At 41.0% G+C, this 15994-nt stretch overlaps 1 protein-coding gene across 1 annotated transcript; it reads left to right on the top strand.

Annotated features, from left to right (window-relative positions):
- Positions 1-894: 894 nt before the first annotated feature.
- On the top strand, positions 895-5363 carry LOC104960613 (2-hydroxyacylsphingosine 1-beta-galactosyltransferase-like; the record flags this gene model as incomplete). The annotated part of the gene is made up of 3 exons (XM_010788695.1): positions 895-971; positions 1809-2028; positions 2183-5363. Coding segments are annotated over 3 exons (679 nt in total), but the record flags the coding sequence as incomplete, so codon positions are not given.
- Positions 5364-15994: the final 10631 nt, after the last annotated feature.

Here is a 15994-nt window from a genome sequence, read left to right as displayed (position 1 = left end):
TGAAAAGAGAAAGAGAGATGAAAGACTTTGGGTTAGGGAGGGAAGGAGACAGAGATGGACGGATGGGGTCGTAATGCTCCATGTAAATGTATTGTGTGCTGCATTTCGTGGAAATTGCTTCCGCACATGCAAACACAGACACTTTCAAACATACACAATGTTGTACACATTCTCTACCATCCGTTTCATTTTGTTCTGAGGAAAATAGATCAACTCTTGTTTTCCCCTTTGTTCCCTTTCTGCATCATGTAACTGTTAGACTCCTCATTTAGCCTTCTGCAGTATCTCTAGGACCAATTATACATACTGTACATCCTCTGCCCTCGCTATGTCCCTCAAGTATCACCAGTGAAAGATCAACATTAAGTGAAATACAGTAACTAGTTAGCCCAACAGTATTTCAATATTGTATTAAAAACACATTACCCTCAGACAGCTAGTAAAATGGCTAGCTAAGGAAATACTAAACTAATCTCAGAAAAAATAGATTTAAGGTCTGGCTCGAAGTGTCTCCTGAAAATAACACCAGTCTTAATGCCAATGGCCCCTTACACTCTTTCTCCCACACCATCCTCTGAACGCACCTATCTTCAAACTCTCCCATGGTTTTGATCTCAACTACACACCAGTAAAGTGTCATTACTGTGTCTTGCACAGTTTTGACACATCTTGAAGCAACAGTTCTGCGTGTAGATTTCTTCAGATAGACATATAAACACCTAGTTCTCCTCCGTAGTGGTTCACGCTTCAGTAGGTGTTTGCAGGAGCACATTTTGCAATGAAGCCAGCCACACAATAATGTGTGAATAGCGTCTAGGGGATTTCAATTGGTGTTCACACATTGTGATGGTGAACTAAACCATCTTATCATTATTGTCTTTTTTGCTTTCTTAGATTCTCTGGAGTTCCACCCAGTAACCTCGGCAATAACACCAAGCTTGTTGATTGGATGCCTCAGAATGACCTATTAGGTAAGTACACCTCAAGGACAAACACCACTTACTGTAATGTGTAGTCCACCCACCATGTGTATATTATCAACAGACAATTTGACTTACTGAATGTATGGTATTGCACAAGGTAAACTGAAATGAATTGCTTCAAGGTGTTTCTTAACACACATCTGATGCTTGGTATTTTATACAACATGCTTTAACTCATGGTGTTGTGTACTGTTTTTTATGGTTGGGTTCCTCCCTTACCTACTTATGAACCATTGTGGATGGTATAATATGAATGTGTAAGCCACAATTGCTATCTTTGTGCAAGTCAGGGATGCACAACAATCAGATATTGACAGTAAGCATTATATTCTGAATTGGTGCTATAAAACTGTGGAGCACTGTGGTGAATTGGTGCAATAAAACTGTGGTTAGCCAAGCCTTCAAAATACACCAGTCTGTCTATATCTCAATTTAGGTGCTAAATTACCTTAAACCATGCAAGTAAACATAAAGGGCCTAGATTAAGACGGAAAATAAGTTGGGCCGTGTTTATGGTGACGTTTTTATTAAAGAATGAAGGGCATTTACTTTGAAATGTATTTATAAAAACTATGAACAATATTTTATTAAACATACTGTTAGAAAATAAACACTCATACACACACATACAGTCTGTACTCCTCTAACTGTAAACCATCCTACTCCGACCTCCGTGTGCAGAGCAACAGTGAAGTACTGCAGAGTGTGCAGACATTTTTGGGCTTTACTCTTTAAACTGTAAATAACCCAGCAAAATGTGCACCAAAAAACTTAACTTAACACCGAACATGCAAATGAACATCCTTCATCCCTCCTGTCGTCCAGGACATGCCAACACAAAGGCCTTCCTGAGTCACGGTGGTCTGAACAGCATCTACGAGGCCATGTATCACGGGGTGCCGGTGGTAGGTGTGCCCCTGTTTGGAGACCACTATGACACCATGACTCGTGTGGCAGCCAAAGGTATGGGTATCATGCTACACTGGAAGTACATGACAGAGGAAGACCTTTATACAGCCCTGAACAGCGTCATCAAAGACAACAGGTTAGATTCCAAAGTCTTGTATGCACTGTCACACACAAATGCTTTGTATATGAGTATTATGGTTCATTAGTGCCATCTGTTGACCAGATATAGAGCCCTTTAGCTTGCTGAATGATTTCAGATAAAGGTTGTTTCCACATTTCTTCCTACCTAGGTACCGCCAGCAAGCACAAACTCTTTCCAACATTCACAAAGACCAGCCAGGCCATCCAGTGACCAGGGCCGTCTACTGGATCAGCTACATCCTGCGTCACAACGGTGCCGACCACCTTCGCTCCGCTGTGTACGACGTGTCCCCCTACCAGTACTTCCTGCTGGATGTGATTTTCACTGTCGGAGCGGCCCTGGCTCTGTTTGTCTTTGTACTGCGACGGTTGGTACGAATGCTGAGGGGGAAGACCGATGACAAGAGAAGAGGAGATGGCGTCTCCAACGATGACGGTAACATGGCCAACGGACATTGTCATAGCGAGAGCCTGGCCAATGGGAAGCACAAACGCAACGGCTCCTTGAAAAACGAGAAGAAGATTAACTAATGTTTCAAATGGCCAAGAAGGACGAGGAGGAAGTTGCCCCAAGGACTCAGCTCTAGGTTTTGTTAAGTGATTTTATAAAAGCTTTGAAGGAAAGAGTTTCTTAGTTCTGTGTCGAATGGCAACTGCTACTCAAAGCGTGAAAGAGGCTGTAGGAGGATACACAATGAATCGTGTGTGGCATCGGGTGCTCAAAATCTGTGTTTGTGTGTTTGTATGTGTATGTGTGCACTGAGGCAAATTTAACAAAAACTCTTAACAAAAGCAGCTACAGCAAAACAACACCAAATAGGAAAGTGATTAAGAATGAAACACAGGAAAGACACATTAGCAGGAAATTGTCTCTCCTACATGATCTCTGTTGTCTTCCTGCCTTCCTTACCAGTGAAAGGATGATGAAGAGGAGAAATCCTGAGCGCCAACAACTCATCCTTAGAAAACAAATAGATAACTTTTGAAATAGTTAGATTTAATGTCTTTAACTGCAAACTCTGCTTCTTCAAATGTCTGGTGAACTGTAAATAGAGAAAACATCTATTTATTACTGTAAAAAAGCTTTTTAATGAAGGACCTTTTTAACCTCTTATTCTTGTTTTTAATGTATTACATGTATCAATGGTGTTAGAGCATTATGTTAATTGTACACTCCCTCTTTACAACATTGTGTGCGTCCTAAAAGTGGAACATACAAAACAAAGACTGAGAGCTGCAATCATTATACGTTTGCACAGGTCTTTGCTTTGTACAGTTGCATTATCCACAGAATTCACGGTCGTCTTATTTTCAGATTTATCAGTGTTGAAAACATTCAAATTGTTTCCCTTTTGACATGTTAGGGCCATCCCGTGACTTTACTGTTTGTTCTTGTAAATAATATCTCAACTGTATTTGGCTTAACAATGTGAAAAGGAATATCATGTTACCATTAAAACATATAATACAATAAAGGCTACTACCAATGATACTGTGGAAAGGCAGAGACTGCTCTAGATGTGCTTAAGTCATGTGATCAGGGATGAGTCAGAGCATTATTGATTTATGACTACTCGCTCCGTGAGTCCACTATCTTTATTCTGAATCCCTCATCCATTATAAGTGATTAGTGAGAATTCATCACTTGTTGGCCATTTTTAGTGCTACACTTGATTTTGTACATCATTCCTATATGATTGGATTGAATGTTAATTTCTAACAAAGCTTGTTTCAAATTACACAGTTCAGGTAGAAATCCATTCAAGACTTCTGCAAATTAAATTCTATTAGATTTATTAATTGAGTTTTTAAAAAAAAACTAAAATAACTAGGTAGGCCTTATGTAATTATATTAAAATTGAATGTGAATGATTCACATTCTATTTGTGGCCTTTTGTAATGCAAATATTTCTTTATGCAGCATGATGGAATATATTTGTACCGGTAGTTGTGCTTGTTACTATTAAATTATTGTGGGTTAGATCACTTAGACTGAGTGTATGGATGAACCAAGGAACGTTAGGTATGTTTTAGCCCACTAAGAGATGTTAAAACAAACATTGGCTTTTCAGCCATTCTGTGAAGTCATCAAATTAGGTGTACATCCATGCACTTGATTCTTTATTTCATTCAATAAGACCAAAGTTGCACCCTGTAGCTTTTTTTGATCTTATGTGTCAATCCACTCCAAGTTTGCTCTGGTTTCTAGGCTGTCTGTTAATTCTTAATGCAGATGGAGGAAGGGTGTAAGGAGGGACTTAGTTCCTTACTACTTCTACAATGAGTAATACCATGTCAAAGTGACACTGATCCTTGCAAAGAAATTATCTTTACTTGAACCCCTGTCGATGAGATCAAAGTACAGGGCGAGCAGAATAGTATTTTTAGAGTTAGTCCGGATTTGGTATTGTGCTAATGGGCATTTCAGGAGGGAATGTCTTCCCAGACTTGCAGATGGATGGTTTATCACACCACCTGGTCTAAATAAATGCATTTATTTTCCTCCATTGTTCAAGCATCACAGCACAGACATCTATATTTGGATTTGGAAAATTGGCATTCAGATATTGTTTAGCAACTTACTCAAGCATGGACAATACAGCAGTGTTTTTACAGGAAACGAAAGAAAATGCTATCACTTAAATGTCAAAAATGGTTGTTGGCTGCTAATTCAAACCACATGTGTATTCACATATCCTGTATGATAATAAATAAAAGTTAATTATGTTCCTTTCTCTGTGAGCGACGACTGCACTTGCACAGCCCAACCCTGCCCTGCTGAAAACAAGCCATTATACTTGAATCATTGTCATTATAATCATCTTCTATAAAAGTTCAACTGATGGGTTAGCAAGGTGGGCCTGCAAGTGCTACACAAGCTATGAACAGGGTCTGGAGAGAGAAAAACACAAATTGTGAATATAAATAATTTTTCATTATTTTCAGTATAAATGTTAAAGCTCTGGTTAAATGTCCACCCATGCCCATTCTTTACTCGTCTGTTCCCTGCAGTCCGACATGTCTCTGTTCTTGTGGCGTTTGCATTTCATCAGCTTGAATTTCTCTTTGTTCTGTCTTCAATAGTGCACTGCCTGTTCCATTTGTCCACTTCTTTGTCCTACTTTTTCACTTCCTGGTGTCATTGTATTCTTGTGTCATTCCTCCTCTCACGCCTTAAATATCAAAAGTCTGCTTATTTTTTAAAAACCTTTTCACTTTGATTTTCAAATGACAAAGTCCTCAATTTCCCTGTCATGTGTGTCCATGTTGTAAATAGAACAGTGTAAACAAAATACTAATGCTGAATAAAAATTACATATTTTGTTTGCAGAGATGATTGATACTTCTTTTCCTCAAAAAAGTGGCCATGGCATTTCAGTTGTCCTTAGTTTTGAGAAAATAAAGTTAAAGAACACTGATGAAATAGTAAATGAAAAGCAGGGAAAAAGTTGTACTGTAGTTTCTGATGTATGGTCGATCAATATTTTGCTTCTCCTATTTGCTGTTGCATGTTATCAGTACGCAATATTGAACAGACAAGGGCATACAGTGCATACTTTTGAGTCCTGACAAGGCAGATGGTGAAGCATTTGATGCTGACAGTCTCAGTTTGATAGGGGATGTATAGGCTTTCTGTCGGGAATTGTTACCAGGCAGCAAAGAGGTTTTGTAGGTATCAGATGGTAGAATCATCTAAAGTAGCCAACTGCACAGACGCATGCACACAAGACGGGTGGATAGATTGGGTTATCTAATGCTGTATGCTCGTGCTGAGTGAGGCTAGGGTAACAAAACACCCCGCCTGGTACCCTGCCTCGCTCACCGGCCCTGTTAATTATTCACACCGCCTGCAGGGGCCTGCTGTCCTCACACACACACACACACACATAGTCAGAAGCATCTGCAGGTATGTTTAATTTACGTTCCTGAAGTTGTTTTCTTTTGTTGTTGCTGGTGGCCAAATCAGGCACCGTTCTGTTAACTGAGACAGGAAGGGGGGAAGGAATAGACGACAGGCCTCTGCTGATGAGGAATCTGATATCACAGAAAGCACAGCGGGCATCATTCATGACATCCTCCATTCATTCTCAGCCATCCCTCCCTCCTCAGACCTTGTAAGTGCCTATTATCTACCTTTCCTCTCCACCTCAGCAGACAATCATCTGGAGCAATTAACCACTTTGTGTTGGACTAAGTGGGCTTACTTCATGGACTAAAAGTCCTGCCTCTCTGCACAAGATCTAAGTGATGGATTTGTCAAATGTTTGACAACAGGGTTTGATCTATGGACTAACTGACATCCACACTCTTTAATGTATGGGTTAGGCTAAAAGGATATAGTGGGGATTGCATGTGTGGACGTAACCACGTTGTTGACCAAGCTTGTGCTTGGTAGTGTGTGTGAGCAATGCCCAAGGGTGTGTACCAGTTTTGAAATGGTTGACTTTGCTTGTATAAACATAAATGAGCGATGACCTTCCATTCATCTCTGTCACAGCAAATATATAAGAGCTCTACCTATGGAGAGAGGGATATCATATTTCTTTGCAACATGTTTGTGAGGATTGAAAGACTTTCCTAAGATAAGACTTTATTCATCCCAAAGGAAATTGTTGTGCCAGAGTTACAAAAATACAATAAACACAGCAGCATAATAGTAAAACTGTACACTAACAGTGCAGTGAAAAGAGCAATCAACCACATCAACTCCAAAGCTAAACTGACCTTGACCTTATATGTAGTGGAATGAGAGAGAGATCAATTAGTTCAATGGAAGTCCTGTTAAGCTAGTGAGATCATTGCATTGTGGAAAATAATCAAATGTATCTCGAGTGAGATTGTCCTGATGCGTTGTTTGATTGTCTTGTAAAACGAGGTGAAAAAACAGCCCTATTCCCTTGGACAAAAATAGTCTAAATTATAATTATGTGGGGATTTGGCTTGTCCTTTAACAGCAGAGCAAGGTGCTTCAGTGAGTGCAGTATGTAGGCTATTTTGCTCTTAAAGCCAACAATATATGCTTTTTCTCCGGAAGCCCTGAACTTGGTGCTGTTGTGTTACCTTACATATTAGGATCTTAGTAACTATTACCATGCCATGTGTTTATGAGAGTAAGCACATAGAAGTGAAGACAGAATGATATTGCAGGTTACCCATATATCCAGTAGAGGGTAGTAGTAATCCATAATGAATGGCTCTGGTCAACCCATGCTTCTCTCGTTTTGTTTATCTCGATCCATGATACCAAGGGGGTCCTCAGATTCATTGCTGGGGGAACTATAAACAAATGTTAGTTATTTTTTTTGTTTTCTAAATGTAATAGGAAAATCATGGATTAAAGTAAAATGGCGAAACAAATTATAAATAAAATCCATCCCACTTTATCCAAACAGCATTGATAACCTTAGCCTTACTGTTACCCATGAATTCTCATGCAATCATGTGAGCTAGCCAACATGTACTGAATCACTTTGTGGCACCTATCCATATTGGCAAAAATAGTGGTTATGTAATATTATTTTAATACTTTAGTGTTGCATGCAACATGAAAAGGAGTGTTTAAACATGCCCATTGTAGTCCATAATATGCTACTTAGTTTTATACATTTCTAGAAGACTTTGGGTTCCAGCTAAGTCTATCTTTCTGTTCCATGGCATGACAAATGTGAAGACACCTACTCTAGCTTTTCTGCCTACACTAACAGCTGATGGACCTGTTGACTAAAGTTTCAACTTTAAAAAGCTCTGATGCAAAGATCTTGCAATATCAAGTGTGTGTGTGTGTGTGTGTGTGTGTGTGTGTGTGTGTGTGTGTGTGTGTGTGAAATGTCCTGTGTGGAGGCGGGCTGCTATTGTCATTCTGGCCCAGTATCCAGCTGTAACTCCTATTAAATCTCCCTCAAAATCTCTGGTCCCAGACTCTGCATGACAGATGTGCCCTGGTGGAAGCCTTGGTAGAATCAGCTCAAACATCACAGGCTTTCAAGTGTGGCATGAGTGTGTGTGAGTAAGATTTCAAAAGAAAGTTAAATGATCCATGTGGAGAAACAGGGTCCCTTTGGCAGCCTCAAAGATAAGACGAAGGCAAAAAAGAGTTGAACGGAGGAAATAAATAATTGCCACGAGCAAATATAAATGTGCTATATTTTTGCATGCAGGCCTTATATGTGCACATTTGTTTACATGAGTATTGATGTGTGTGTTTGCGGGAACCAATACGTATGTGTGTGTGAGTGTGTGTCATAGTGTTTTGGATAGATGGAGCCCTGTCACTGTGTCAACATGGAGATAAGAGAAGCCTGACAGCAAGGGAGTGAGGATGACAGCTTTTATATCAATCATACTGACTTATAACTGCCTGTGTGAGAGAGTGTGTTAGTTAAGGGGTTAGGAAAGGGTTTTAAGATGGAATCAAAAAATAAATCAATGTCATACGGTTTGTATGTCAACAGCTGTTCAGTTTGGCATCACCTCTCGCAGTAATCTCTAAACTCCAGTGACCAAACACACACACACGACGGTGTGTGTCACCCATCCCTAAGTGCCTGGACCACTGCCAAATTGATAGAGTTGGCCAAATGTTGTTCTGGCACAAAAGTCTACATCTCTCAGCTTCTCTCTGGTCTAAATCTCTTTCTCTAATTTACTTTCCGCTCCTGTCGGAATTCCTATTCCTTCTCTATCCACTTCTTTTCCTATCCCCCTTCCTGAACTTTTCTTCCCACTTCCTTTTCAATCTTCCCCTCCCTCTCAATATCCACTTTCGTTCCCTGCCTCCAAACATCTTCCAACCCAGGGCTTCAGTAAGCTGATGCAGCGTATCTGTGAGGAATTGGGAATTCAATTGGAGAAAATCAGGCTTTTGAGTTTTCAGCCAGATATTTAATTATGGGAGTGAATTATCGCTGTGTCGCTGAAGGGACACAGCAGAGAGGTAATGTGACTAAGTAAACAATAAATAAGCACTAAATAAACATAACGCCCATGATATGCTTGATTAGAAACATACCCCCTGCTGCTGCCCTGGCTAAACCTCCCCTGCTTACTTACTTTAGCCAAATCAATCCAAATGCTTTCCACTCTATTTATATTTGTGTGTTACTACCTGGAAACATATCAGTAATATTATCTGAATCCCTTGCCCCATAGCGGATCCCAGACTGTAGCTGAGAGAGAGGCCAATAGTGAGATGGAAAGATAGAGAATGGGGGGGGGGGTAGAAATCTAACCTCCACTGTGATTAGGTACTGACCTCATGGGCCTGCTGTCTCCACTGATAAAGAAACAGCAAGACACATACACTCTACTCCATGCCATATCTTGAACCCAGTAAATCATTTGATTCTTATCAGATGTTCATTCATTTCATTTCTCTCTTGTCTCTTTCGCTCCGGGTTTTCCAGCTTTTCATTTTTCTATCTGTTCTTCCAAAAGCTAAGAAAAAAGATAATCTTGTCATGATCTGTTCTCACAATCTATTGTTCATGCAGTCTCATTCATTTTCTCCACTCCACTGGGAATGTTTTTTAAGTTAAAAACTAAGTTCAAACAAGGTAAACTTGCCGTATCTGGATTTTGCTGATGCCATTTTGCTGATTCACCTAAGGCACAGACTGAAATAAATCAATGATGGGGGGCATCGTAAAAACGTGCTGCTTTTGAGGAACAACAAAAGACCCCTATCTGTATTGGCTGATAACTTTCCTTCAATGATATGACAGTGATACTGACACTACATTTCACGAGCCATGCTGCTTTGCTGTTCTTGAAGGCCTTATCTGATCTTGTCAGATATCTGATATACGTCAAACATAGCTCATTTTAAAGTCTGGGTTAAAGCAGGGGATAACATGGTTATCTTCGCTCTTACTGTATATATGTTGCCCCTTCATATTTATGCATGCACGCGCAGACAGACACTCACACACACCTCCATTGAGTCAGTCAGCGAACTCTCCATCATTGCCAGCGGTAGCCCGGTGCTCTTTGGTTGGTTGCAGGTTGATGGATGAGTCTCCCTTGAGCAGCTCTGTTAAAGCGCCTCTCTATCAGGCTGCAGCCGCATGGGCCCTCACATTTGATTAGATCCCAATGGAAGCCAGTTGCTCCCTGTCATCACTCATACAGCATAGGCCTGAGATGCAACAGAGACAGCCAATGGAGCACAGAGCTTGACGCGCTGAGGAAGCCATTTCGGTGCAAAGAGAGGATATTATGTGACTCATGTACAACTCTGTCTCACATGGGTGGCGCTGCACTTGGCTGGAGAGGAGAGATAGCATGAGGGAGAGGGATGCTCATAAAGAGCAGAGTGTTATTTCCATTCTTCATGGGTTTCATTCAGAACTGAAAGCCTCGTCCAACATTCTATCAATCAAATTGCCCACCTATTCATTTAAATTATACCTGAATGAGAATGATGACCATTACAGCACTTCACAATTCAACAGCCTTGTGTCGCTTTGACTCTGTCTGTATGTATGTGTCTCTATCTTTTGCTCCCCCTCTCTGGGTCTCCCCCCTCTCTCTCCTTCATCTCTCATTTCACTCCGATGGTATTTACATGTCAATGACTTCTGTGTAAGTGCCTTTCTCTTTTTTCGTCTCCTATTTACATGTCAGTGGCTTTCACTGCTTGATGGTGCCGCGTTAAAATGAAAGTAATTTGCTCTGTGACAGTCAGACCATTTTACCAGCTATTACTCTCATCCATTCTGGTCAGTGAATACTGATGACAATGAAACCAGGGAGCTGTGAAGATTTTTTGCAAGCTCTCGTGTTAGTGACGCTGGTATGGCTTTCATGTGTTGGCAGTCCTGCCCCATTCACCTCTAAAATAGTTTTTTTTTAAAATGATATGTAGGATCTTTATCCTTTTTTTTAGGTCTTTGTTAAATGATGCAGACATTTCAAATCTTTATACAGGTTAATTGCTTGAGTGTAGTGCGTCTGCTGAAATACAAGGAGAACAATTCCTTCTGACTCCTCATCTTAGAAGCAGTTGGGGATATTGGTGTTGTTTATTGCTCCAAAGCTGCGTGGTCACTGCAGCCCTAAGTCAGGCCTGACATTCTTTATGAACTACACAACAATGTGAAAGCCATTACACTTCCAGTAAATTGCTTTGAAAACTTGATAGCTGCACAAAAAAAGCAATTTCAGCATGAAATCATGGCACTTCCCAGTGAGGCCTGGAGATAAGTCTGAACTGATGATGCGGTTTAAAAATAAAGACTAATTTCCTTTTAATCAGCAGCATAGACTGCGCCGCCCAGAGTGTTAAATCACTGTTGCAGAAGTGATTTGAGGATGGCGGATGAGATATAGTGATGAGAGCGTGCTGACATACTCGGGTCAGAAGCTCACGTGCAGATAGACGGACAGAAACACCCGCACACCAACTCTCTGCTGCTGTGTTGTTTCTAAGAGTTCCGTTGGCCATTAATGATTTAGTCTTACAGGCAGAACAGAAATATGACTGCTCATGACTAAAATATTGATGGAGTTGGGTGAATTATTAATAGGGCTGATTTCTGGAATAAAGATGCAGTTGACCTACTGTAGTCAGAGGTGAGGTAATGCGGTCCCACAGTTTTGTTTCAATGGACGATGCAGGTGTTCCTGATTTTACGGGAGGTATTATTTTGTGTATCTGACTTTCTTTGTGAGTGGGTAATACTCCTCTTTTCTTGAGATATGCAAGTATGAATGAGAAAGCTTTGTACTTAGGCCAGCCTGGCAGTGATGTGTTTATTTTTTAAACAACCAGGCCTACATTGCCCACAGATTGTTAGACGTCAGCTGACAAAGTAGCAGGCAGCCTAGCTGCTATGCACGGCACTCGCTTGCCAAAACAACCTGCACACTTTTTAAATCTTTTTGTGTTTGTGCTGCCTCCAGAGTAATTTAATTTTGCACTGCAGAGCGGGTAGTTAGTGTAAATATCAGTTTGCTCTTGGAACAAGCAAACAGAGACACGTAAAATGGTCAAAACACAGCTTGTTGTGATAGATGCAGGATGAAGGATTTATTTATTTTTGTTTACATTGGAAAAATGCACATATAGTTCATTTACAGTTCTCTTCTAATCTCCTTCCCTTGTTCCCTTAAAGATTCATGAGCCCAGAGGTTGTCATTCATCAGTTTGATTAATCACGGTCTCTCCTCAATTTGTCGCATTTAGTAAACCATCACTTTGGGTTTCACTGCTGGCTGAGTTCTCCGGCTCGCGATTGTCCTTTCTTAAGTCCTCACTTTGTCTCTATTCCTCTCTCACAAATTAGTGGGTCATTGGATAGATTTGTCAGTCTTTCGTTTTATGTTAACATGACCCTCTGACGATGTTTTTTTTTTTATAAATGGAGCTGTGACAGATAGATAGGGAGTTCTGGAGATGAGTTTCACTTGAAGTTAGAAGCAAAGGAGACAGTAATACGTGCTAATGACTCGAAAAAATTAGACCCTAGAGGTGCACAAAGACTTTGGGCGACAGGAAAAATTGTCCTGCAGGCATGTTTCAAGGAAGGACAAAGAACAAAAGGAGATTTTTCTAAAGCCTTTAGGCCTTAGCTACATTAAGTTTGCTGGCTTGGGCTGGTTTGTCCTTCAGATGGGTCAAGAGGACAGGGATGTCGGAGGGAGGGCTGAACAGATAGTATCTCTCTCCTCAAGGGATGGAGGGAGGCTGAGGGGATAGAGAGGTAAGCATGTTGAGGAAATGGAAAGATGGAGGGATGGAGATAGGAGTGAGTGGTGGGGAGATATCATAGAGTGGGGGATGCAGGGAAGGTAGAGATAGATGGATTAACGGGGGGAGAGAATGCCAAAAAGGGTGTTTATTCTTCTGATGGGAGAAGGGAAATATTAGGAATATAAACACAAGCAAGACTTGTTTTCCATTAGCTCTGACTATATTTGTTTACATTCAAATGTTCACTCAAATAGATCTAGTATTTAATACACAAGGTGGATAAAGGAAGACCTCTGCGCTCACAGCAATCTTTGTGTTTCAGTTGCATTGTGGGCCACAGGGTGAACACCTAGGTTTAGATGGCAGGTATTGATGAAACAAATGTAAGGCTATAAAGATATTAGCTATAATCTATTGCTAAAAGCAGGGGGCTTTCAGAAACATCAAGCTAAAGCACAATGGAAGTCTGCAGAATTTGGATTGTGCCGGGCTGGAGTGTGTTTGAGTAAGTGAGTGAGTGTGAGTGTGTATGTGTGTCTTTAAATGATGAGGTTGAGTCCCAAGCCACCAGCTAATGGTTTCCATAGATTTATTGGCAGCACCAGGGGGTACTTTTTTTTAGACTCACGAGACAAGTCGCAATATGTCACCTACTCAACCAGCCTACAGACATCAGACCTAAAACCAGATCTGTATGAATGGCTTTCTGGATGTACATAGGGATGTGTGCTGGACAAGAATGGTAATGACAAAGCCAGGGTATTTAAACAAAAAAGGTTGGCTAATGTGAGTCGCAGGAAGACATTTAAGGTGGAATTAGCAATTGTAATCCAATAAACCTTTTGTCAAATTCATAAAATATCTACACATGGTCAACCAGCTGTCCGTTGTGCGCTGAAAATAAATCTGGTAATCACACTCAGCCCTGGCTCTGTAAATGGGAAACATGCACAGAGGATCAGACCATGCCACAGAACACTATTCCAGTCAAACAGGTGGCATTCATACAGAGGGATATATGTTTGGGTGATGAGTTCAAATATCAACAGTAATTCTCGTGAACGACTGACTTAACCTTTAAGTACTGGTTTAGTGAAATCACAACTAGGGATTGGTGGTCGATTCCACCCATGGATATTGGATATGCCTTGCTATGACCACCTGTGAAATCACAGCGCAGAGTGTTTGGAGCCTTTAGGCAAAGTACTTGTCTGCCCAACAATAGTGTTTTCATAACCAGCCAACTGGGAGGAGATCTAAAGAGAGAGGCAGGAGCACTAATCAATAGGAGAGGGCGGACCGGTGTCAAACGGCAAATAAACAAACAAGCCATTATCCTGACACACATACACACACATAGATGCAGACACATCAGGACAAATGCAAAGACAGATGCACAAAGGCTCGCTTTTCGTAAATACAAACTGAGCATTAATGTGCATGATTGTATGCAATTGGCAGAACAGAAAACAACCCATTCCTATTCACACCGACTCTCTCCACTACTTCTGTATGTGCATATATATATATATATATATATATATATAGATGTGTGTGTTTGGACCATACACATGCAAAAAGACTAACTATGCGTGTGTCAACTAAACATAAATTTATGATAAATGTGGGTGTATGATTCTTATTTTTTTATTTCTGGCTCTGAAAAAAGAGGTGAAAAGGAAAGAGAAGCTGGAGCGGAGTGTGGCTGGGGTAAACGCTGATATTACTGTATTGATCAAACCCTCATATCTGGTGGCAGTTAGATGGCCCACAGGCGTGACTGTGTGTAAGCGTGTTAAAGTGATCTGTGTATCATCTGCTGCGTATGCACGTGTGCATTTGTATATGTGCATGCATGCTTAATCTCTTTCTGTCAACAATGTGTGTGTGTGTGTGTGTGTGTGTGTGTGTGTGTGTGTGTGTGTGTGTGTGTGTGTGTGTGTGTGTGTGTGTGTGAGTGCATGTTTGTGTGTGCGATTGCATGTGTGTGGTTGAAGTTTGTTCTGGGCAGCATTGGTGACAGAGCGAGGGAGAAGGAGAAGTGCTATTGATTTTCAGCCCAGCCATGCTAGAGAAAGATCTGTTTGGGTGGAACTGTGATTACCACCCTTTCTCACCCATCTCTCTCTCTCTCTCTCTCTCTCTCTCCCCTTACCCTTTCACTTAGCATACATGCAGTATCTATCTCTCGTTCATCATCTCACCCGTCTCAATCGTTAGGCCTAAACAAAGCGTGTGATGTGCTCTCACTGTCGTTTATTTCTGGATGCCAGAATGTCTCTGAAAAAATATCTTTCAAATGCTCTGCAGTTTAGAAATGGTGTGTTTTTATTCTAAGTGCAACACACCTGCCACATAGGGATTGTGTTTATTTGTGTGCTGACTTTCTAAAACAATGACAATCGTATCTGAGGTTTAAAAAGATTTAGAAATGAATCAGTTGCCTGGTTACTGGAGTCTGTTTGCTTGCTTGCAGTTTGCATGCATACCATTTTAGACATATAACCCCATCCTTATAAATGTATGAACACTCACATGCTCATACAAACATCTCTCATTTTCAGATGGCATGGACATTGTGTAAAACATACCCAATTTACTTTGCCAAACTTAATCCTGAATGCTAAGTACCCATGGTCGCCTTGGCGCAATCCGACCCCAGATCAGTGTGCAGCTGTCTCTCTGCACATCTGTCCGTCACTCTGCTAACCAGCTTGTCAGTCCTGCTCTCAGCCTGTTGGAATGGAACAGACTGCAACACAAAGGCAATCTGTGTTTCTCTGTGTGCGTAGTGAGATAAACAGATAAATGATTAGTTGCAATAGAGAAGAGGGAGTCTTAGTGTCATCATTAAGAGGGAGAGAGGGATCAGGATTAAAAGACCGTGTTGTTTCATTGTGTCTAACAGATTATTGGGCCTGTATGTGTATGTGTGTGTGTGTGTGTGTGTGTGTGTGTGTGTGTGTGTGTGTGTGTGTGTGTGTGTGTGTGTGTGTGTGTGTGTGTGTGTGTGTGTGACCGCCTGCATGTGTGGTTGGCTGGTTCTCTCATTACAGGATTAAAGAGCATCTGGTTCAATGTTCCTACTCAACCCTGCCATTCAAAGTCACAGGGGAAATAATGCACTGTTGTCTCATGTAGGTGAATTGCACGTGTTTGACCATGTGTGTCCGTCTATGTGTATGTGTGTATGTGTGTGTGTGTGTGTGTGTGTGTGTGTGTGTGTGTGTGTGTGTGTGTGTGTGTGTGTGTGTGTGTGTGTGTGTGGGTG

Source organism: Notothenia coriiceps, unplaced genomic scaffold (assembly GCF_000735185.1).
Source record: "Notothenia coriiceps isolate Sejong01 unplaced genomic scaffold, NC01 NC01_scaffold00032074, whole genome shotgun sequence".
Classification (NCBI taxonomy): domain Eukaryota; kingdom Metazoa; phylum Chordata; class Actinopteri; order Perciformes; family Nototheniidae; genus Notothenia; species Notothenia coriiceps.
The sequence above is the reverse complement of the archived record's forward strand: the minus strand, read 5'-3'. Positions and strand labels throughout refer to the sequence as shown.